Raw genomic sequence first — 25,375 nt, 5'->3', positions numbered from 1 at the left:
AATTCCCAATCCCGGAGGGAATAAAAACCATTCATAGAGAACAACCTGCGGTAAAGAAAATGGTCGCGGTTGAAGAAGCTGGTCAAACGCAGAAGGAAAACGTATACAAGGATGCAGAGGATGCAAACAAAAGTGAAGACACCAAATGGCAATCATAGGATGCAGGTCCGGCGGACTCTAAGGAGAAGAAAAAGGTAGACTCGGAAGAAGATAATTTTGGCGATCCTAGGTCATTTGTGCTACCGAATGATTCGGATGCAATAAAATCAATGGTGGAGAACTTGAACAAGTTATTATGTTCGTCCATCTACAGGACAAGAAGGTATACTTGGGCACGGGGTTAACCTCGGAACTCAGGAATAAATTAATCAAATTTTTTTAAGCTAATGTCGATTGTTTTGCATGGTCCCACCTAGATATTATAGGCGTTCCATCGGAGGTGACCACTCATCGGATGAGCCTTGATCGGAAATTCACCCTGGTAAAATAGAAGTGGAGACCAATGGCCGAGGTCAAACACAAGTTCGTCAAGGAGGAGGTAACGAAGTTGTTAAAAATAGGATCCATTCGGGAGGTTAAATACCCGTATTGGCTAGCTAACGTAGTGGTTGTACCGAAAAAGGGTAATAAATTTAGAATGTGTGTGGACTACAAAGATTTGAACAAAGCATGCCCGAAGGATTCCTAACATTCCTTTCTTTTGCCTAACATCGATCGCATGATTGATGCGACGGCTAGTCATGCAATACTAAAATTTCTTGACGCTTACCCCGGGTACAACCAAATTCATATGAACTCGGACGATCAAGAAAAGACTTCTTTCATAACTAAGTACAGAACTTACTGTTATAATGTAATCCCATTCGGATTAAAAAAATGCCGGTGCTACCTATCAACACCTAGTTAACAAGATGTTTGAAAAATGAATAGGTAAAAAAATATAAGTTTATATTGATGATATGCTAGTTAAGTCCCTAAAAACAGAGGATCATTTGCAGGAAACTTTTGATATACTGCGCAAATATAATATGAAGCTGAACCCGGAGAAATGCGCCTTCGGAGTAGCTTCAGGTAAATTCCTGGGCTTCATGGTATCGAATCGAGGAATCGAAATTAACCCAGATAAAATCAAGGCCATTGACGATATCTGGATAGTCGAGGATGTGAAAGGCGTGCACAGGTTGACCGAAAGGATTGCTGCTTTGAGCAGATTCATCTCTCGGTCCTCCGATAAAAGCCACCGATTTTTCTCGTTGCTCAAAAAGAAAAAATGACTTCGTATGGACACCGGAGTGTCAGCGAGCCATAGAAGAATTGAAATGGTACTTGTCGAGCCCGCCTCTATTGCACACTCAAAAGGCTGACGAGCAGTTATACCTGTACTTGGCAGTATCAGAAGTCACGGTAAGTGGGGTGCTGGTTCGAAAAGAAGAAGGTACGCAATTTTCGATTTATTATGTTAGCATAACTTTGGGGGATGCGGAGAAGCGTTATCCCCACCTAGAGAAATTGGCCCTAGCTTTATTGAGTGCATCTAGAAAATTAAAGCCTTTTTTTCAATTTCACCCCATATGCGTAGTAAAAACATACCCGTTCAAAAATATTATGCATAAACCAGAGTTATCCAATAGATTAGCAAAGTGGGCAGTCAAGATCAGCTGATATGACATTGAATACAAACCCCGAACGGCTATAAAGTCTCAGATCTTGGCAGAATTCGTAGCAGATTTCACCCCTGCTATGGTGCACGAGGTAGAGAGAGAACTTTTGTTACCCTCTGGTAAAACTTCAGGGATCTAGACCCTGTACACGGATGGAGCATCCAACGTGAAAGGGTCCGGGCTTTGGATTGTACTTAAGGTCCCTGCAGGTGATATCACCCGACAATCCATAAGAACTTTGAAATTGACCAATAATTAAGCCGAGTATGAAGCTATGATTGCAGGTTTGGAACTGGACAGGAGCTTGGGGGTGGAGATCATCGAAGCAAAATGTGACTCACTCTTGGTCATGAACCAAGTAAATGGGGTCTTCAATGTAAAAGATGATAGGATGCAGGAATACTTGGAGAAAATTCAGGAGGTTCTACACCGATTCAAAGAATGGACTATGCAATGTGTGCCGAGGGAACAAAATACCGAAGCTGATGCATTAGCTAACTTGGGTTGTTCGGTAGGAACAGAGGAATATAACTCAGGCACGGTGGTCCAATTGATGAACTCCGTTGTTAAAAGGAGCCACGCCGAAGTCAACGTGACAAGTTTAACTTGGGACTGGCAGAATAAATATATCAACTACCTGAAGAAGGGAAAGTTACCAGCAGATCCTAAGGAATCATGAACCCTTAGGACCAAGGTAGCAAGATATAGCTTAATAGTAGGGAAACTATACCGACGTTCATTTTACGGTCCTTTAGTCAGATGTCTGGGGGCTAGAGAGACAGATTATGCAATGCGCGAGGTCCATGAAAAGACCTGTGGTAATCACTCCGGAGCTGAGTTATTGGTTCAAAAGCTGATTAGAGCCGGTTACTATTGGGATCATATGGAAGAAGACACAAAGAATTTTTTTCAGAAATGCGATCGGTGTCAAAGGCACGCCCCAATGATCCATCAACCAGGGGAATCACTCCATCCGATATTGTCCCCATAGCCATTCATGAAGTGGGGAATGGACATAGTTGGCCCTTTACCCTGGGCACCCGGTAAGGCTCGTTTTATTTTATTTATGACTGACTATTTTTCTAAATGGGTTGAAGCACAGGCTTTTGAAAAAGTATGAGAAAAGGAGGTCATCAACTTCATATGGGATCACATCATTTGCCGTTTCGGCATCCCAACTGAGATCACATGCGACAATGGCCTATAGTTCATAGGCAACAAAGTCAAATAATTTTCTTGAATGTTTAAAGATCAAGAAGATAATGTCCACTCCGTATAATCCGAGTGCAAATGGAAAAGCAAAATCAACAAACAAGACTATTATTCAGAACTTAGGAACGGTTAGATGAATCCAAAGGCAGGTGGAAAGAAATCTTGCAGAAGTGCGCTGGGCTTACAGAACAACTTCGAAGTCAAGCACCGGTGAGACGCCATTTTTCTTGCTGTATGATGTGGAGGCCTTGATCCCAATTGAAGTCAAAAAATTGAGCTTGAGGTTCAGATACGCTATAGAGAAATCAAACGACGAGGCTATGGCAGTAAAACTTGACTTAACGGAGGAACTACGCGAAATCGCGCTGGTCCCTGTGGCTGCTCGTAAAACGACGAATGGGTAAGTATTACAATCAAAGATTGAACCTTCGACACTTCCAAATCGAGGACTTGGTCCTTTGCAAGGTCACGTTGCACACAAAGAACCCTTTTGAGGGAAAGCTTGGTCCAAAGCTTGGTTCTCGTTGCACACAAAGAACCCTTACGAAGGAAAGCTTGGTCCAAACTGGGAAGGGCCGTACAGGGTGATTGGAATAACTGGCAAAGGCTTGTACCAACTCGAATCGGAGGACGGCCAACAGCTACCAAGTAATTGGAATATAGCACAATTAAAGAGATATTATTGTTAAGGTATGATCCCCGCACCCTTCATGAATTTCTTAAGCTTATCCGTTTTGATTTTTACAGGAGCAAAGCCAGAACCAAGTTAAGAAGATTAGAGTTAGGCCTGAAAACCTGTGTTGCACTCTTTTTCCCTTAGCTTGATTTTGTCCCAAAGTGGGTTTTCCAGCAAGTTTTTTAACGAGGCAATGACGTAAAGCGTGTTATTTTGATTCCAAAGACCAGACAAGTGCTGGAACTGGGGACTGCCCGGTATCAACGATAGTGTTTCTCTTCTCTCACTTCAAACACAAACACTAAGGGACTATCACATAGCCCATTGAGGCCGAATCAATTGTATCTTTAAAGCTTCTGAAATTTCCGCATTAGGAATTATTGTAAGGGCCAAACGACCGAATGAGTCGTGCTCGGTTAGTCTTATTTGCTACGGCAAAAACAAATCGAATGCCCCCTCAGCAGTTGTACCATACAAGTTTGTGCAATGAGAAGAGCGCTTCGGTTTAAACTTTTCACATATTAACATTGCGCGAGTATTCACTTCGCACCCGTAAGTCCTTTCTTCTCTTTTATCATCTCTAAGATCGAGAACAGCTATAAACTATGGACTATCGTCAACGATTGACAAACAAAATAAGGGCTTGGCCTCGAAAAATTCTAGGCGAATTGAGCCTAATTCGTACACGAAGGCGTTGAAAGTCTCAAGTAAACTAAGCCCAAAACTTAAAAATACCAAGTCTAAAAGGTTGGAAATATAAACCCTAATGCCCGAAGTGATTTAGAGACGTTTGAATTCACAAGCATAAAATAAAGTCCATATATATAGTCACCAACAGATAAAAGTCTCAATGCACAAAGCTAGCTTTTTTTCAAAAGTGGTTCACTTAAAACAACGAACTTATGTAAAGATTAGCCGAGGTCGAGCCCAACTTGTATTCGAACCAGATATCAGTCTGAATCTATTTCTTTCAAGTAAACATTAAGTAAACAATATTTAAGTGTCGAAAAACGAGAAGATCGACTTGAGAAGACATCAGTAAACAAACACTTTCATAATATATATATATAAGGCCAGATACTGACCTTGGTAAAAATTTACAAACGCAAAAGAAATATGCATTTTTTGGCCTATAGGCCTATCTACTCCTCCTCCGAGGAATCTGACTCATCGGAAGCAGCAGGCTCATCTTCTGAACAGTCTCCCAGGAGAGCTTTCTCGGTCCGGGTCTCGGCTTCCTCGACATAGGTGATCTTCGCGTCTATATCCTCGATGATGCGCTGGACCTCTTGAAGAGTAAGCATACGGTCTTCCATTTCATATGCTCGGCTCGCAAAGTAGAACGTTCATTAGCAGCTTTGACATCAGCCTTAGCTTGGGCCTGGATTTGATCCCGCTCGGATAAGGCTTGCTGCAGTTGGGTCGTCAACCCGGTTTTCTGCTGGGATAGCACGCTCAGATCTCGGGTGCCCGCCTCGAGCTGATCGGTAAGATTCTCAAAAGACTTTGCCCGAGTATCGGCCTTCTCTTAGGCCACTCTCAAAACTTCCTTCTCTAAAGCAAGCTTGGCAACGAGGTCGGCAATCTCAGCTTTGACAGCATCGAGCTCTTGCCTTAGATTGGTGTTGGCAGTCGCCTCTTCCTCGAATAAAACCTCATCTTCCCGTGCAAGCCTCTGCTTATCCACCGAAAGGACGGTGTATTTCTCAACTAAACCCACCAGATCATTTTTAACCTGGAGTTTTCCCTCCTTGGCAGCATCAAGCTCGGCCCCAAAAATCGAGGAGTCACCAACTTTTTTTCTTTTTGCTACAAAAGGATCTTAAATTTCTTGGTCTCTCGATCTTGAGCATCCAGCTGGCCCCGAACGTCTTCGATCTGGCTCCGCCGCTCGGCATTTTCTTTCATACATCGAATGAAGCCCTTGTCACACCCTAATTTCCGATAGGGCATGATGGGCACCCGACCCTTACTTAGGGCCGAGCGAACCCGCAGACTCTCGCAATACTCATAACCATACTGGGCCCACAAACATAACATAAGCACATAATGAAAACTTTCTTTTTGACAAATCAAACATGCTTTTCATCTTTTCAAATCAAATAAAACCTGTAACCATAACAAATCTGTAACACATGAAAGTTATAACACAATGCATAATGATACATTGGCTTACATAGCCGCTTACAAACGGACATCTCATACACACGACAACGTACGCAAAGTCTCTAACATTAAAAACTCTCATAACATAAATGCTCGACTCGGCAGACCGGAAGAAAATGGAGCTCGCCAATCCAGCTGGCACATCTTCTACTAACATCTTCCACTCATCTGTCTGTACCTGCGCGGCATGAAACGCAGCCCCCGAAGAAAGGGGGTCAGTACGGAATATGTACTGAGCATGTAAAGCATAACATACAGAAAGCGAGATCATAACCGAAGTAAGGAGTACGTAAAAGTGAGCACATAGCAACTGCATACCAAAGGCTTGTATCTGAAACACAAATCGTATCCGGCCCATGATGGGACTGGGTGACATACGCATATAATCATCATACTCATACCGTACACATCATATCCTGTCATACGAAATAACATTAACCGATGTGGGATTTGCCTAAACCAATGTGGGATTTGCCTAAACCAAAGGTGGGATTTGCCTAAACCAATGTGGAATTTTGCCTCATCATTGGGTTTGCCCCACCATTGGTTTGCCCCACCATCGGTAAACAGACTCATCATATCATCATACATCATCACATATCATATGCGGTCCATAGTGGGACCCGGCGGACAGAACGTGGTCGCCACCCTATCTGGCGCCACAACACAGCATAACACCAGAAGTTTCAAATCTCCGTATCCCCGTCACACATCATAACGCCAAACACGAAGATAACGCCAAATATAAACGGAACCCGCCTAGCGAGGGGCTCGCGAACCCATAACACGGCATTTACAATCGGAGTATATTATGGTGCGCACGATCACATACCGGCCCGGGATCCGGTGAAAGAGGTAACAACGAACGCACGAGCAGATCATAAGTAACCATACGCATATCAGACATCATCACGTACTCCACGTAATGATCAAAACGAACCATCATTTTGAAAACCAAAACCATAATCAAATCAAGTTTTCTTCCGAATCTCACTCGGAAACAGTTCAAATGAAATTTTGGAAATCATATGCATAAAAATCCTCGCATGCGGACTCACGGATAAATAAGTAATCATACTCGGGGTCGGAAAGATAGTCGTATTAAGCTTTTTTTTCAAAATAAGTCGTCAAAACTATACCAAAGAAAGTCGCGGGACCTACGAACGAGCGTCAACCCAATCCGGGCCCGCCTATGAAAGTTAAGGTCATTACTCGTCATGAAATCATTTGCGAAAATATCAAAGAGATCCGAGCCTTTTCTTGAAAGTTACGGTCGTTCGTAGTTTTGGAATCGTTTAGGAACAAAACTCTTTTGAAAACAAAACTTTTTTTTTGAAAACAGAACTCTTTTGCAACCTTAAAAAATTTAATCATACAAAAGACATAAGGATCATAATTCGACCATATTAGGCATACGAATATCAAGAAACAAATAAGAATCGTTTACGAACTCATCAAAGCAATAAGTTACGGACATTTTTTGACATAAAATCCTCTCGGAACAAACCGTTTACACAACATTTCAATCTCACCCATATCAAAGACATACGGACCATAGCCTGACCATACAAGGATGCCAACATCAAAAGCAAATATGAATCATAAACATACTCAAAACTTAAGAATGGAGTTTCCCCGAGACACAAACCATGTCATACTTTAATCCCGTCTAAGACATGCCAAAAGAAAAGAAGGGTAAGCTTCACATACCTGGCTTGCTTCCTAAGCTAACCCAAACGTAAGTCTCGTCTTCTCAAAATCTACAACAACATCAATAGGCATCGAACATTAGCCATAAGCATCGAAGAATTCAATCCCCAAGCCATTACTTTTTCTACGGAATTTCGGCAAAGATTTCCCCCGTAACTTGGACGTCCCCGAGAATTTAACTCTGGTCAAATCTTCAACAACAATACCAACAACCATTCCAACCACATCAATAAGTAATTTCAAATGCATTCTAACACTAACAAGTCATTTCCACGTACTTCGACAACATTCCAATTATATTCAATTCGACTACATATAACCAAACCAACATTAACCATAATATTTCCAACTTCAAAATACTTCATAACATTCCATATGGTGTTTGTCCCGTATTTCCATCACGAAACCATTTTATAACGATTTTTTCGGCTCCTTCTCCGTAAATAAACCAATATTAACACAAATAGAAAGAGATTCATACCTTTCCCTCGATAATAATGCTATATATTTACTCCTTCACCTTGAACTTAAGCCACAAAGCCTCAATACGCGGTTTTGAAGTCGCAACTATCTGCCGTCCGGACCGAATTTGGGAATTATACCGGTTTCGTGCTAAAAGTTGGTGGTGGAAGGTTGGGGAATTTTCTAGAATATTTAGAATGTTTTTGGTCCGATTTTTTTGGCTGAAAATGAGGGGTTAAGCCCCTTTATATAGTCGCTCCGAAGTCACCGTAAAGCAGATCTTAGCAGCCCGACTTCTTTATGTAGCAACATCGTTCATCCGCGGAAATTATTTCGAGACCTAAAACTTTTATACACCGATCTCTTTATTTGCATACCGGATATGTCCAAAACTCCATACAATCGTATAACTTATTCAACATCCCAAACTTTCCTTATTCCAAATTTACCCTTAACACTCCATACCAATGAAAAGATGAATATGCAACTTGTGCATTAAAACAAAAACAAAACCGGAAATTAAAAGTCTTATCCACAACTTGTCGCAATCCAACTTAAAATATTTCAACGTGCAAAATACGGGATATAACAGCCCTCGTGTTGCAAAACAACAGACTGCGAAGAAGAGGAAAGGCTTAAATTAAACATAAGCACAAGTTATAAGATATAGTTAAATCAGGAATGTTAAACATACCCGGTTGGCAGAGTGCATGCTCTCGTTGAAAAGACATTGCACGAGACGCGGTTCATTTTTTCGTGGTCCTCATCGGACACAGTATAAAGATAAATCCGGTTATCAAGCGGCTATTTTTTCTATGACAACAAAATTTAAAAATATTTTTTTCCCATCCCAACTTTGTTTATATTGGGTTCTCTTTTAAATTCTTGTTTTAAAATGTCTTATTTAGAAATTTCCGAGGGAGTTAAACCATCTTTAATTGACGCCGAGCTAGCGGTTGATGCCGAATTTAGAAAAGCTTTTACTCAATATTCTACTTTGGAAGAAAGTGCTACACCCGTTACTCCACACCCTAGTACTTCTCAAAGTAGCAAAAAGGGCTTGTCGGGTTTGTCAAATTTAAAAGTTTTAAATTCACATCCAACTCCTTCTCATAGTGCAAACTTTGATGAATTTCACCTTTAATTGATGCAGCCAAATGTGAATATCTCCCAACTAGATGATTTGGATGTCTTAGCATGGTGGAAGAAATACAAGGTGAGTTATCCGATACTTTCAAGATCTCGAGATATCCTTACGGTTCAAATATCAACCGTGGCTTCGGAAAGTGCATTTAGCGAAGGAAGACAACAAATTAGAGATCATAGACACTCATTATCCAGATTTAGCTTGCAAATACTAGTTTGCATTCGCGATTGGATTAGATCGGAGCGACGCAACCAAAACTTAGGAGAAGTGAAAGGCAAAGAGAAAGAGATACAACTTGCAAATAAATGTTATCCATTAATGAATAAAATATATGGCTCATTGAGCTTTTTTCTATTTACTTGTATTCATAGTCTTACTTATATTAAGTTAGGAATATACCTAAAATATACTAAGAATACACTTATAATATACATCTACTTAAATTAAAAAATAGAAAAACTTAAGTTATAATACATATAACTTATAACATATAATTAATTAATATATATATATATATATATATATATATATATATATATATATATATATATATATATATATATATATGTGTGTGTGTGTGTGTGTGTGTGTGTGTGTGTGTGTGTGTGTATAAGTAGCTAAGCATATAAGTTAAGTTTTTTCCAAGTTTTTTTTTCAAAGTTTATAAATTTCTATTTTATAACTTAAGTATATTTATATTATAAGTATATTCTTAGCATATTTTAGGTATATCTAGCATAAATATACTTAAGTTATAAATAGAAAGTTATAAACTTATAAAAAAAAACTTAGAAAAAACTTAACTTATATGCTTAGCTACTTATAATATACACACACATGAGTTATAAAATAGAAATTTATAAACTTAGAAAAAAAAATTAACTTATATAGTAACTTAACTTATAAACTTAGAAATAACTTAAACATAGTGTATATATATAAGTATATTTATATATAAATAATATAATAACGTATATAAATATACTTAAGTATACCTACAATATGCTTAACTGCTTATGTTATATAATATACATAATATACATAACATATATAAATATACTTAAGTATACCTACAATATTCTTAGCTACTTATGTTATATAATATACATATACTTGACCTTGAGTTATAAATTAGAAAGTTATAACCTTAGAAACAAAACCAATCTAGAATTTTATAAAATTCATAAGTTTTTAGTTAGTAAATATATAAACTTAATTTATGATACATATAACTTAAGCATATATATATGTTAGTTATTAATATATAAACTTTAGTTATAAACCTATATAACATATACTATAATATGTATATACTTAAGAAAAACAAAAAACAAAACAAAAAAAAAACGATTTTAGGGGTTGTCCCCGGCAGGGTACGGTTTTCAATTTTCAACCTGGTTAACCGGTAACTACCTCTGTTGCCGGTTCTTTAACGGGTAACCGGCCGGTTGGGCAAACTGGTGCCGGTTCCGGGTCCGGTTGAGACCGGTTGACAGGTTAAATCTCTACCAATCCCAAAAGTTAGTTACTATTTTAAAGGGCACATCCTTTAGGAAGAGATACTTCAATTGATATTCTTCTATGTTATATAAATAAAATATTACTAATATCATATTATTGTTAAATAATACTTATATATATATATATATATATATATATATATATATATATATATATATATATATATATATATATATATATAACATGAGGTACCATGACGAGGCACGACGAGTCAAAAAAATTGATGAACACATTAATTTTGAGGCAAAAAGGTATACTTAAATTAAGGTACCCTGAATGAAGTGGATAAAATAACATTAAATTAAGGTAGTGGATAAAATATCATCAGTGAAGTGAAAATAAATGAACAAATTATGAGAAAAGCAAAATGCTTCGTACTTACATGCGTGTGAAGTTCAAAGCCTGTTTGGTCTAGCGGGGCGTGGCCGGCACCCGATGCCGAACTCGGCTTGAGCGAACCAAGTTGTGACTCGTATCATCTATGTCTCGAAACACAAATTAGGCCAAGAAGGCCAACCTGTAAACATAATATCGTATCTGGGGCCGATGAGGCCCTAAACTGTACTCCAAACTAACTCGGCAAGATGGGATCATCCAACGCCTACATAAACAACTACTATGCCAACCATGCCAATATACGTTTCTGCAAGCAGCAAAACCCAACAAGACATATATACAGGGGCCTACAAGGCCTCTATACTGATGTATTATACTGACAAAATAAGTCTTCAAGCCTCTACAAGAGTGTAACTGTAATATGGTCGGGACATGACCCCAGGCTACCCATATTGTATGTACACAAAACTTTGGACCTGGTAACTTAGCTTACCACACTGGCTGGTACTCAGTAAATTCTACTGGTGCAATTCTCCCGGCTGCCTATCTGAACCTGCGAGCATGAACACAGCTTCCCCAAGCAAAGGGACGTTAGTACAAAATAATGTACTGAGTATGCAAGGCGACTGAAACTAATATTGAAATAAAATATACAGTAACTGAACATAACTAAAGAATCAACATCTAATGACTAATAAGACGACGTCGAACCACTTAGTCTCGTATAAGGCATCTAGACATGCATGATTAGCCCCTAGGGCAGTCAATGTAGCCTCGAAGGAAGGCTATATGTATAATCATAGCCCCGAAAGCAAGCGGGCATTTGTATAGCCCTGAAGGCAGTCTGTATGGCCAATAGCCCCATAGGCAAGCATCATAGTCTCGAAGGAAACATCATAGCCCTGAAGGCAAATATCGTAGCCCTGAAAGCAACTATAACTCTACACGTTCTATGGTCATGCTTTCTATTGTTCCAACTATTTAGCTGGCCCGACTAATCGTGAGCTCGTTCTCAATAAGGGAGAAATGCTACAATAGGGTCATGGTAACCCAAATATAACTCTTACGAATAGCACATCTATGTGCGAATAGTCGAAGATGGCTCGACAAAGGAAATCATGAGAAAACAAAGAAAGGAGATAGCCTTTACATACATGAGCTGATTTGCTTGACAACCCATCCAATGCAACATGAATAATATCTCAATCTACAATCATGACAATCACACTTTTGTTACGCTAAGAAAATGCTAGTGTACTACGTATATCGAGCGGCAAACTCATTCTATAACAACAACTAACACTAATAAACTTCCTACTTTCTTCAACCAACTCACCACCAACAACAACATAATATCCAAACCCCTAACATTAACTACCAGCCACGAAACACCATACACCCAATACCAACCCAGCAACTACAACAATCCATATTCGACTTTCGACCGCCAATTCGTAAGTTCTTAATACCCAGAGATATCTAGAGCGTAGACCAGTTCATATATATAAACAAGAAGGGGAATCTTACCGAGACAAAAAACGAAACAACGAGATCGAAGTAGTGGCAAAACCCGCTATGCTGCCCTGCGAAAAGAATTACACCCGTCCCCCTAAGGAACGAAACATGTTGTTGCCGAGAAACCGAGATTTCACGTTCTGCTACAAGAGATATGTTCTGCCCAACTTCCATCAATTGAAATGTCAAATAGAGTTAGCTTGTACAAGTTGTAAGAACTTATATAATCCAACAATGGAGCTATTGAAGCCACTGGTACGTTTTTTTGGACAAGAAGAGTTATTTTACGAAGTGTATTATCAAGTGCATTATATCCTTTATCTAAGTAACGAAGTGTTGGCTTCAAATAGGCCACAATTATATATATATATATATATATAGCAATACATGCCCGTGCAATGCACGGGATGAACATGTTTATTCACTTTAATTAGTCAGTCTTGAAGATTTGTATTTTGAAAATAACTTTTAAAAACATTTTAATTGTTATTATATATACAAAATGTATTTTATGTACCATCACTTTAGTTGTAATTAAAAGTCTTTGAGATGGAAAGAGTTAGACTTTTTTATCATTATCATGACAATGAAAGTTATTCATTGATGTAAAAGAAAATTAGGAAGAATATGAGGGAAAATTAATATTTTGATTCTAAATTTTTTCTATTAAATTCTTTAATATTTTATATGTATACCGACAGGTTGATATCCATTTCGATTAAGTAACTATTCGGATCCAAACATAAAAACCATTTTGTTGTATATATTGGATTAATTTTTTTTTATTAAATTAATTAAAAAATATATTATAATTTTTTATATTAATTGTTCCAAAGAAATCAAAATTAGAAAGATATATGTTATATCATTAATCACCAAATTTTAATTAAAATGAAAATATCAAGTAATACATTTTATAAATGTAAAGAAACAATAATCGAGAGGCGCAAAGGAGAGTAAATAAGTAAAATATTGACAATGAAGGAAAACGGGGACAAATGTCACTCCCTCCCTTTACTTTTACTTGTCGATGTTAACATATCAAGGAAAAAAAATTCTTCTTCTTATTTTACCCTTCACATTAATTATTCATTTTCAAATCATTTTCTGATGCTATTGAGACAATATAGCAATAAATATGAATATTATGATAAAATATATACTTGATTTATTAATTTTCAAAGAACGTGAAAAGTCAAAAGTGAACAAGTTATGTGTAGGAGCATTAAAATAACTTTTGGTGCAAATTTGCATTGCTATTGTTCGTCCTCTCTTCACGTTTAAAGTATTGACAAAGAAAGAAAACGGGGATAATAGAAATAGAAAAGAAGATAAATATAGAATAGAAAAATAGACATATATTTTTAGTAATATGGACGAAGGGAGTACTTCATTTTTATTAATTGTTAAAGAACGTAAAAAGTCAAGTATAGTAATGTGGTCAAGTAATATGGGACGGAAGGACTACTTCATTTATTAATTCTTAAATAACGTGAAAAGTAAAAAATGAACAAGTAAAAGTGCACGGAGGAAATAAATATGTGTTGGAGATTTAAAATAGAAGTGCACACGTGTATACATGAGAAGAGAATAAATATTCAGTACTATAGCATATATCCACGTGAGATTTATTAATTTTCAAAGAATGTGAAAACTCAAAAATGAATAAATTAAAGTGCATGGAGGAAATAAATTTGTGTAGGAGAATTAAAATTGAATTGCATATGTCTACACATGAGAAGAGAATAAATATTTAGCTAGAACACGAAAATCAAAAGTGAACAAGTAAAAGTGCACGGAGGAAATAGATGTGTCGGAGAATTAAATTTAAAGTACATAAGTCTATACATGAGAAGGGAATTAAATATTAAGTACTATGACACATGTCTACGTTAATATGGATGAATGGAGTACTTCATTTTTATTAATTCTTAAAGAACGTGAAAAGTCAAGTATAGTAATGTGGCCAAGTAATATGGGATGGAAGGAGTATTTCATTTATTAATTTTTAAATATCTTGAAAAGTCAAAATGAACAAGTAAAAGTGCTCGGAGGAAATAAATATGTGTCGAAGAATTAAAATAGAAGTGCATACGTGTATACATGAGAAGAGAATAAATATTCAGTACTATGACATATATCCACGTGGTATTTATTAATTCTCAAAGAATGTGAAAAGTCAAAAGTGAACAAATTAAAGTGCATGAAAGAAATAAATTTGTGTAGGAGAATTAAAATTGAACTGCATATGTCTATACATGAGAAGAGAATAAATATTCAGCTAGAACACGAAAAGTCAAAAGTGAACAAGTAAAAGTGCACGGAGGAAATAAATGTGTCGGAGAATTAAATTTAAAGTGCATACGTCTATACATGAGAAGGGAATAAATATTAAGTACTATGACACATGTTTACATGGGATATAAAAATAGTTGGATGAAGTGTACAAATTATATAGCCCATGGTACAAGAATTTAATGCGAGTACAATTCGTGAAGCAGTGGGTACAAGGAGGGACTGCTGTATTCGTCCCTTCATGACATTTATTATTTTTCGGTACTATGACATATATCCACGTGGAATTTATTAATTCTCAAAGAATGTGAAAAGTCAAAAGTGAACAAATTAAAGTGCATGGAGGAAATAAATTTGTGTAGGAGAATTAAAATTGAATTGCATATATCTATATATGAGAAGAGAATAAATATTCAACTAGAACACGAAAAGTCAAAAGTGAACAAGTAAAAGTGCACGGAGGAAATAAATATGTCAAAGAATTAAATTTAAAGTGCATACGTCTATACATGAGAATGGAATAAATATTAAGAGGCAATAAATATTAAGTACTATGACACATGTCTACATGGAATATAAAAATAGTTGGATAAAGTGTACAAATTATATAGGTCATGGTACAAGAATTTAATGCGGGTACAATTCGTGAACCAGTGGGTACAAGGAGGGACTGTTGTGTTCGTCCCTCCAAGGCACTTATTATATATACTAGCAAACCATGCCAGTGTGATGCACGGGACGCAACATGATTAATTTGGTTACTCAATTTAGTTAGTCTTTATGGTTTATATATTTTGCAAAGGATATCGAATTCTCCATATTTTTTCTTTTCGTCTTATTTTTCCCCTTAATTTCTCAATTGATGTTAAAATTTGGCTTATTTTAGTTATGTCCACCTCTTTTTATATTTAGTAAGTTGACAATTTAAATATCCTACATGTTAAGTTTATAATCACAAGATTCAAAGGATATTTTATTATATTATACATATTTTTAATTTAGAACCATAAGATAGTCTATTTTTATTTCTTAGACTCCGTGTCTAGTCAAATGTATACACTTAAATTGAGACAGAGGGAGTATATGCCAAATGAAGGAAATGAAAAGACAATTGAGACACTGCAGACATGTGGGGATTTAAAAATTAAACACAGAAGAGGTAGTATTATATTAATGTTAAACTTCTAAAATATACACATGTTAGTCCTGGCTTAGAGTACAATTTCAGTTGCTTTTTGTACAATTTATTGTTGCTATGTTCGTCCACTTGGGCGTTTGTTTTTAAAAAATTAAAAAAAAAATTATCTTATTTTGGTTATGTCCGCCTCTTTTTATATTTAGCAAGTTGATAATTCAAATATCCTACATGTCAAGTTTATAATCACAAGATTCAAAGGATATTTTATTATATTATACACATTTTTAATTTAGAACCACAAGATTTGAAAGTCTAACTTTATTTTTTAAACTCCATGTCTAGTCAAACGTAGACACTTAAATTGAGACAGAGGGAGTACATGCCAAATGAAGGAAATGAAAGGATAATTAAGACACTCCGGACCTGTGGAGACTTAAAAAGTAAACACACAAGAGGTAGAATTAATGTTCAACTTCTGAAATGTACACATGTTAGTCCCTGCTTAGAGCACAATTTTAGTTGCTTTTTGTACAACTTATTATTGTTGTGTTCGCCCACCTTATCGTTTATATATAAGAAGAAGAAAAATATAGAAAAGAAAAATATACATATATTTTTAGTAATGTGGCCAAGTAATATGGGACGAAGGGAGTACTTCATTTTTATTAATTCTTAAAGAACGTGAAAAGTCAAGTATCGTAATATGGCTAAGTAATATGGGACGAAGAGAGTACTTCATTTATTAATTATTAAAGAACGTGAAAAGTCAAGTAATGCGACCAAGTAATATGGGACGGAGGGAGTAATTCATTTATTAATTTTTAAATAACGTGAAAAGTCAAAAGTGAACAAGTAAAAGTGCACGGAGGAAATAAATATGTGTCGAAGAATTAAATTGAAGTGCATACATGTATACATGAGATGAGAATAAATATTCAGCAAGAACGTGAAACTCAAAAGTGAACAAGTAAAAATGCACGGAGGAAATAAATATGTGTCGGCGAATTAAAATTGAAGTGTATACGTGTATACATGAGAAGAGAATAAATATTCAGTACTATGACATATATCCACGTGGAATTTATTAATTTTTAAAGAATGTGAAAAGTCAAAAGTGAATAAGTAAAAGTGTACGGAAGAAATAAATTTGTGTCGGAGAATTAAAATTGAACTGCATACATGAGAAAGGAATAAATATTAAGTATTATGACATATGTTCATGTGGGATAAAAAAATAGTTGGATAAAATGTACAAGTTATATAGCTTATGATATAAATATTCATTATATGTATAATTTGTAAAGCTTTTGATATAAGTTGGTGATGTTGTGTTAGTCCTCCGTAGCCAATATAGATAGAAATATATATATGCACTAATGAGTCATATGCTGCTCACTTATAAGGGTCACACGTGGAAAGTGACTCAATGGCTAATATTATTCACTGATTCACTATTAAAGTCTTGTCCCCCATTATTATGATGGCACAATTAAATCCCTTCTCTCCCACTTTAATTAATTCCCCATCTCAAATTGTCCAACATATAAAATTATTATTTTCAACACACTTCATATACTCATTATTATAATCATGTGATATAATACTGATCTGTAGCCTTTTTTAAAATCCACATAATATTATTTTCAATCACCGTCATCACACTTTTAAGTCCGAACTCATTTTAGGACTCCATCTGCTTATACGACGAGCTCTTTATTTGCATACTTGCATATGACCAAAATTCTCCGGGGCTTAGGTCTACTTTCATACGTCGTGCAGTTCAAACCATAGCCCGAAAGCCCGGGATATTACAACGATGAAACTTATGCTCTTTGATTCGCTTAACCTCTAACCTTCACGACACTTACTTATCTCCTGTTAAACATAAATATTTATACCTCAAAAATGATCTTGTCCTTGAACTTATGTCGATTAACTTACGACAAATCCAACATACATAATGGGATAAAATACTTTTTTTAGAGAAAAAAATACTTTTTTGGGATATTTGAGGTATGTGGCCAATTAGTAAAACTGTTTTTAAGTAGAAGCAGAAATTTTCTGCTTTTAAGTAGAAGCAGAAATTTTCTGCTTCTAGAAAAAAGCAGAAGCATAAATACATATTACCAAGTATATCCCTCATTAATCCACTATTTTTAATTATTTATTTTACTCAGTATAAAGTTAGCTTTCACGTATGTAATGGACTTTTATAATTTGTGGAATGATTTTATATTTTATTTTGGTTGTAGATTTTTAGTATATTTAAATCTTCGTGTTGATATTATAGCAATATTTAATATATTTTTTTGATTCATATATGTATTATATTAATTAAAAAATTTAATATGTATTTTTAAATTTTAATTAAATAAAGTAAAAATTTAATTAAGATCTTTCAATATTCTAGTTCTAGAAAGAATAAAAGCATAAACCTCCGGAGATAGCGATGTAGACCTGAGGTGTGAATTTTCATAAATACAACTAGTAATTGAATAATTTAAAATTAATGCAAAAGTATTTTATAAAGTTAAAAATTACGATTAGTGCATTAAAAATTGAAAGAAAGAAAGAAAGGAGATAACAACTATCGTGGCTTAATTGAAACTGAAAATTGAACAGTCCAAGAATGAACGAACGTGGGCTCCAGTGATGGGGAGATGTTTATAGCAAGAGCCCTGTGACCGGGCGCGGACCTACCTTAACGAGTGGGGGGACAATTGCTCATGTAACTTCGGCAAAAATTCTATATACATATATTTATATATCTTGAAAAACTATCATATATTTTAAAAGAATCTCTAAAATTTTAGTATAATCTTATGACATTTTTAAATTTGGGATTTTGTAAGATCTTGAAAAATCAGGTTTGTTTTTATTTTTTAAATGAAAACGCATCGAGTTCAAATATGAGTTGATGATGTACTTTTATTATATTACTATCAAATTAATTATATTTGATAATATTCAAGTTTGTACTTTGCTATTGTAATGATAAGTTTTTTAAGAGTCGCACGGCTAATTTTATTGCTAGTAATTAGCGAATCCTAGATCCTCCTCTGCCTGTGACCAAAGGCGTGACGTAGCTACAAATATTGAATAAGCTGATGTTTGGCTCATCCTAATTTTATCCAAAACTTCTACGCTTCGTCATCCGGAGAGCGACTAGCAATTGAAAAATACGTATTGCTGCTTTAATTGCAGATATAAGTGATCATCAGCCTTGCAATTCTAAAGAAAGAAAAGAGATAGCAGATTCCTCACGGTCCTTGCAATTCTAAAGAAAGAAAAGAGGTAGCAGATTCCTCACGGTCCTTGTGTCCACTTTAATAAACTATATATATGTAAAGATTCTGATCATGTAGCTTGTTTTTTGTAATATATAATTAGCGAGAATATAGCATGAGTTATCTACGGCGGGAGAGAGCTTAGATGGAGGGATGCGGATGAGGAGTTGATGACAAAGCGCCAATTAAGTCTCTGTCCACAGTCCACCACTCCACCTCGGCGCCTTAACACTGCTGTTACGTGTCCCCCAAGCTTCTCTCAATTTGACATGAATGCAAAGTTAGGCCCCACTAGCTTCTACTACTTTCTTGCCTTACATTCAGTCATTATCACCTTACACGTCTTTGCCTACGCATTTGTATTTGTATCAATTCCTAATTAATAATGGACACTTGTATAACAATGGTTGGACAAATATTTATACACTCAAACCTTTATGTAATTGCCATTTATTATAATAATATTTTATTATAACGACCTGATTTTCTTCGAAATTAATTTTTCATGTTATATTTTACTTTTCTATAATAATATTCTACGTATAACAACAATGACACTCATTATAGCGGTATACTTTTTATAAAATTACCTTTCTATAACAGTCATATTTTAGACAAAATATATAATATATACAGAATATCAGAGGTGTATCTAGCATAATAAATGGGGGTTCAATTGAACCCCTAGCTTGCGATGTAGAGTATAAATTTATGTATAAGAAATTATGAAAATTTTGATAAATAGTAGATATGAACTCATAACTTTAAAGATATAATGGGTTCAATATAAAAATCTTAAAGTTGAACCCCTAGAATTTAAATTCTGAATCCGCCTATGTAAAGTATTAAAATATTTATATTAATCATTATTAATGTCATGCACATGATAAATTTTAAGTACAAATATCTAAATTAAAAAAAAAATTATAGCACAAATTCCATCTCATAACACCAATCAAGCATAATATCTGTCTTTTGCCAAAAAAAAAGAAAAAAGCATAGGATGCTACCACTTATATGGAGTTTGATACAACACGTTCAATCCTTGAAACTTACACTGATGGAGAGATTATTGCACAAGTCATTAGAGTAAAAGAACAAGAGACATCGAATGCAGAAAGTGACAGCAAAAATGATGATGAAAATCCTCAACCTAATGCTACTTGGGGTGAAATAGAAGAGTCGTCTGTTAAGTTCTTAGACAGAAACTGATGCTATATGTATGTTTCTATTTCCGCTCTCAGAAAAATCTCACTTTGGCTCTTTAAAGAGCTGATTGAATTAGATTTGGAGATATGTTAGTAATATTATTGCTTGATTTTAAAAAAAAAGCTTTTAGACAGCTAACCCTTAAGGAAAAGCTATTAAATTCCCTTTTACTGAAAGTTTTAAAAAAAAATCTTCTTCAATTCAAGCGTTACATTATCACTAAGAGACTAAAATTTTCTAAATAACCTACAATTATATAATTTTTCCGTCAAACTTGAAATATTAATTAATTAATTTTAAATACATATGTTCCTTAGATTTTAATTTCTTATCGGTACAATACAACTAGTTATGAATTTATGAGTAATTTATTAGTATTTTCAATTTTTATTAATAAATATGAAAATCAATTGAGATTTTAGAATTAACAAGTAGTATTTGTTTTTGTTTATAAGATAAAGAGTACAAAAAAAATAACTTTTGTATATTTTTGTTTATAACAGCTAAATAAAATCTCACCATGAAATGTCAATATACATATATAATAACACTTCACTATATCAGTCATAAAATTTTCGAACAAATGCTGTCATTATAGAGAGATTTGGTTATATCTCAAAACTACCACTTTTACTTGTCTGTATTTCTGATGATACAATATTAAACGAGTAATCCAGCAGGTGAGCTGCTTGTTAATTACGAGCGCAATAATTAACCGAACTCCTAGCCTGTAATCTAGACTTCCTTTTCTAAGTTGCGCCTGCGCATCCACTGTCGGGGCGGCCAAACGGTTAAGTAGCACGTGCGCATCCAGGCTTGCTTTTTTTTTTTTTTTTTTAGCTTCATGCCAAAGCCGTTTGCCGCCACACGGACGTGTCTCTTTCTTCACTCGCTCAATACCTCATCATTCAATACCTTCAAAAAGACTACTTATGCCATTGAGGACATCTTAGTTCTATAATTCATCAATAACATTGCCCCAAATTCTAGCTACTGAATTGTACCAAGACCCATAATATCCATAACGGCAATATAGAATTAAGAGGTAAAACTAGAAATGTACAAATATCCTTCTCAACCACATTATATACATCACTAAATTTCCAACTAGGTATATCATTTTTTTCCTCCTTTGTTCCTGTATTCTTTAATTACGTACAGCTGCAAGTAAATTACTACCATATATAAAAGGATTCAGTAAAACATCCTATATATACATGCATAACATAAATAGCTAGCTAGTGGCATCATACTCCTAGTTTGTCCTGTATACCTATTAATGCACATGCTTGTATGTATAATTAGGAACTGTGTATATGTGACGGAGCTCTGTTTTACTGTGTGTATCAAAAAGGGGCACGATGGGGGATGCCTTTCCTCCTGCTTGAATTCCTGTGGTTGTAGATAGGAGGCGTATCTGGAGACATACTGTATATCATCTGCAAATGACCTTCTTCTTCATCTCCAGGAGAATTATTAGAGCCCCACGATTTCTCATCAGAGCATGCATGTCCTGGATCAATATTCAGATGACGAAACCCAAACATTACTCTGTCTCTGCGTTGCTTCTTCTTAGGGGTAGATGATTCATCCGAATATTCTAAGCCTTGATTACTCTTCACCTTCACTGTAAATGTCAACTCTTCATCCCCTCGCTTTATACCATTCAGCTGCATGCCCCATCCAAAATCACATTAATTAGTTAGGCATCACCATTTGTAATTGAAACATTCTAAGTCTAACCAAGCAAAAATAATTACCCCCACTCAGATCGATAACAGGAAAGAGACTAAAATAACGTTCTTAATTGAACCAAAAAGCTCGACCAAATTAGGGTAAAAACTGAATATAGAATTATCTCGACATACCTGTGAAAAAGAAACTGTACTTGGCAAACAAAGTTAGTGAAGCACCAAAAGTCTAGGATGAGGTAATATGAAACAGGGAAAACAGAAACCATGATTGCTTCACATTAAACGTTCCAGATTCCTGATAAATGTCAAATTGAATGAGCAAGTAATATTGTCCATATTTTTGTTAACATCTATCTATGAGAATGCTTTATCCTCCTTACCAAAATAAAAATAAAAATAAAAAAGCAGTAGATTGAGGAAAAGATTAGACCTTGCAGCCGAGGGAGCAGAATCTGAAAGAGTCAAGTAGGCTGCGGCCACAGATTTCACAAGTATTGGTAACACCCTTTCCAGGTCTGGGCTGCGGCCGCTCATTCAGAAATACAATCTTTGCGCTATTTATAATGTATGTCTGAATGCAAGATATGTCGATGTATCTCTGAATTTCATTCACCCTCACCACATTATGGTAGGACGATCTTCGTATCTACACAAGAATAGAGGGTTAATTACAACTACTGCCACATTAAAGATTGTACTTACAACTTAACAGTAACTACTGACTTGAACAAGACGATGGTCTTTGTGATTGGTCAAGCAGTAAGAGCAGAGAGCACTTCCCATGCAGTCCAAGCAATACATGTTGCATTCGCTCTTGTTTGAATCCCCATGAACTTCGCAAGTATTGAAGTAGTTAGCCTTGAGCATCGGCTCCAACCATGCCGGTCCAAATTCATCACTCCTCATTCGAACCACTTGACTCACCTATTAATTGGACACCAAAACAATTACAAGTAAGTAGTGAATCTTGAAAATAGAAAGAGTGGGAACCAATTTGAGACTAGAGAACCCAAATGCACCCATTATCAGTAGTACTATACTAAGAAATCAAATAAATACAGAGGATTACAGAGCACAGCACACAATAAGCGCTGCATATGCACACACCGTTTAAACCAGCGGCGGTTGAAAATGAAGATTACCATCATAATTCGATACTAATAATCCTATATAGTGGTGATTCTCCAAGCTCCAATTAATCGAAGGAAGAATGTATGCATCAGAATAAAGCTAGTTCCAAGAAAATGTGAAATTAGAAGAAGTAGAAAGAAAAAGGGTAAACAGAGGAGTAGGGAAAAACCTTGAGCAGCAGATGGATAAGACCATAAGAGAAAGGATGAACAAAAACGTCTCAAGGAGAAGAAGAAGAAGAAGAAGTTTTGATGTGTCAGTTTGTGTAATAACGAAATGAAAGGTAGAGACGGTGAGGGAAGAGGGAAAGACTAGAACGAAAGCGACTGAAAGACATTTCTAAGGCGGTTACTAATTGCTTATTATTCTTTTCGGCTACTATTCCCTTTTATTAATCACCAAGTAATATTCAGCACTATTATTTTAAACTCAAATTAAAAATGAAAAGGATAATGATCGCGTCATACAAAAAAAGAAAAAGAAAAAAGGATAGTGATATCATAGCATCATCTGTGTATATTTCTCACATAATAAATGAACTAATTTGTTTTGTTGCTCATTTCTATTATCTATAAGCCTCTAAGGAGGACCAACACAGCATCAAATATTTATACCAAAAGTTTTACAAATTATACATGCAATAAATATTTATACTATAAACTATATAATTTGTACAATTTTAACTAACTATATTTTTATCCCACATGAACATATGTTATAGTTCCCTCCTCATGTATTACTGCATGCACTTCAATTTTAATTCTCCGACACATTTATTTCCTCCATGTACTTTTACTTTTTCACTTTTGACTTTTTACATTCTTGCTGAATATTTATTCTCTTCTCATGTATAGTGTAGTTCAATTTTAATTCTCCTACACAAATTTATTTCCCCCGTGCACTTTTACTTGTTCACTTTTGACTTTTCACGTTCTTTAAAAATTAATAAATCTCACACGGATATATGCTTATGTATACACGTATGCACTTCAATTTTAATTTTCCGACACATATTTATTTCCTCTGTGCACTTTTTCTTGTTCACTTTTAACTTTTCATGTTCTTGTTGAATATTTATTCTTTTCTCATGTATTACTGCATGCACTTCAATTTTAATTCTCCAACACATATTTATTTCCTCCGTGCACTTTTATTTGTTCACTTTTGACGTTTCATGTTATTTAAGAATTAATAAATGAAGTACTCCCTCCGTCTCATGTTACTTGGGCACATTACTTGACTTTTCACGTTCTTTAATAATTAATAAATGAAGTACTCCTTTCGTCCATATTACTTGGCCACATTACTATACTTGACTTTTCACGTTCTTTAAGAATTAATAAATGAAGTACTCTCTTCGTCCAATATTACTTGACTACATTACTAAAAATATATGTCCATTTTTCTATTCTATATTTTTCTTCTTCTTATATATAAAAGTCCAAGGTGGACGAACACAACAACAATAAGTTGTACAAAAAGCAACTGAAATTGTATTCTAAGTAGGGACTAAGATGTGTACATTTCAGAAGTTGAAGATTAATTCTACCTGTTGTGTGTTTATTTTTTAAGTCCCCACAGGTTCACAGTGTCTTAATCGTCCTTTCATTTTCTTCATTTGGCATATACTCCATCTGTTTCAATTTAAGTGTCTGTGTTTGACTAGACATGGAGTTTAAGAAATGAAGATAGACTTTCAAATCTTGTGGTTCTAAATTAAAAATGTGTATAATATAATAAAATATCCTTTGAATCTTGTAATTATAAACTTGACATGTAGGATATTTGAATTGTCAACTTACTAAATATAAAAAGAGGCGGACATAACCAAAATAAGACAATGTTTTTATTTTTATTTTTTAACAACAAACGCCCAAGTGGACGAATACAACAACAATAAGTTGTACAAAAAACAACTAAAATTGTACTCTAAGTTAGAACTAACATGTGTATATTTCAGAAGTTTAACATTAATACTACCCCTTGTGTGTTTACTTATTAAGTCCCTACGTATCCGCAGTGTCTCAATTGTCCTTTCATTTCCTTCATTTGACATATATTCCCTCTCTCTCTATGTTTGACTAGACACAGAGTTTAAGAAATAAAGATAGATTATCTTGTAGTTCTAAATTAAAAATATGTATAATATAATAAAATATCCTTTGAATCTTGTGATTATAAACTTGACATGCTGAATATTTAAATTGTCAACTTA

General features: G+C 35.0%; 1 protein-coding gene across 5 annotated transcripts; it reads right to left on the bottom strand.

The window, feature by feature from the left end:
* Positions 1–21,353: 21,353 nt before the first annotated feature.
* LOC132045350 (protein RGF1 INDUCIBLE TRANSCRIPTION FACTOR 1) lies at positions 21,354–23,499 on the bottom strand. 5 transcript variants are annotated; one of them, XM_059435918.1, is made up of 5 exons: positions 23,330–23,497; positions 23,137–23,259; positions 22,753–22,953; positions 22,460–22,675; positions 21,354–22,005 (listed from the first exon to the last, which is right to left on the bottom strand). In XM_059435918.1, exons 3-5 carry the CDS (start codon positions 22,933–22,935, stop codon positions 21,682–21,684), a joined length of 723 nt encoding a protein of 240 aa, XP_059291901.1. In that variant the 5' UTR covers positions 22,936–22,953; positions 23,137–23,259; positions 23,330–23,497; the 3' UTR covers positions 21,354–21,681. The 5 variants fall into 5 exon arrangements, with proteins under 5 accessions (XP_059291901.1, XP_059291899.1, XP_059291903.1 ...); XM_059435916.1 differs by having other exon boundaries at positions 23,172–23,499; XM_059435920.1 differs by having other exon boundaries at positions 23,188–23,499.
* Positions 23,500–25,375: the final 1,876 nt, after the last annotated feature.

This window comes from Lycium ferocissimum, unplaced genomic scaffold, assembly GCF_029784015.1.
Source record: "Lycium ferocissimum isolate CSIRO_LF1 unplaced genomic scaffold, AGI_CSIRO_Lferr_CH_V1 ctg653, whole genome shotgun sequence".
In the NCBI taxonomy this organism is placed as follows: Eukaryota; Viridiplantae; Streptophyta; class Magnoliopsida; order Solanales; family Solanaceae; genus Lycium; species Lycium ferocissimum.
Note: the sequence above shows the minus strand (reverse complement) of the source record. Positions and strands in the feature narration are given on the sequence as shown.

Bases quoted from the DNA above. Each gene is read 5' to 3' on its own strand.
- LOC132045350 (XM_059435916.1), bottom strand. The intron at 22,676-22,752 runs GTCAGTAGTTAC...ATTCTTGTGTAG, and splicing joins AAGACCATCGTCTTGTTCAA to ATACGAAGATCGTCCTACCA. The intron at 22,006-22,459 runs GTCTAATCTTTT...TGGGGCATGCAG, and splicing joins TCTGCTCCCTCGGCTGCAAG to CTGAATGGTATAAAGCGAGG.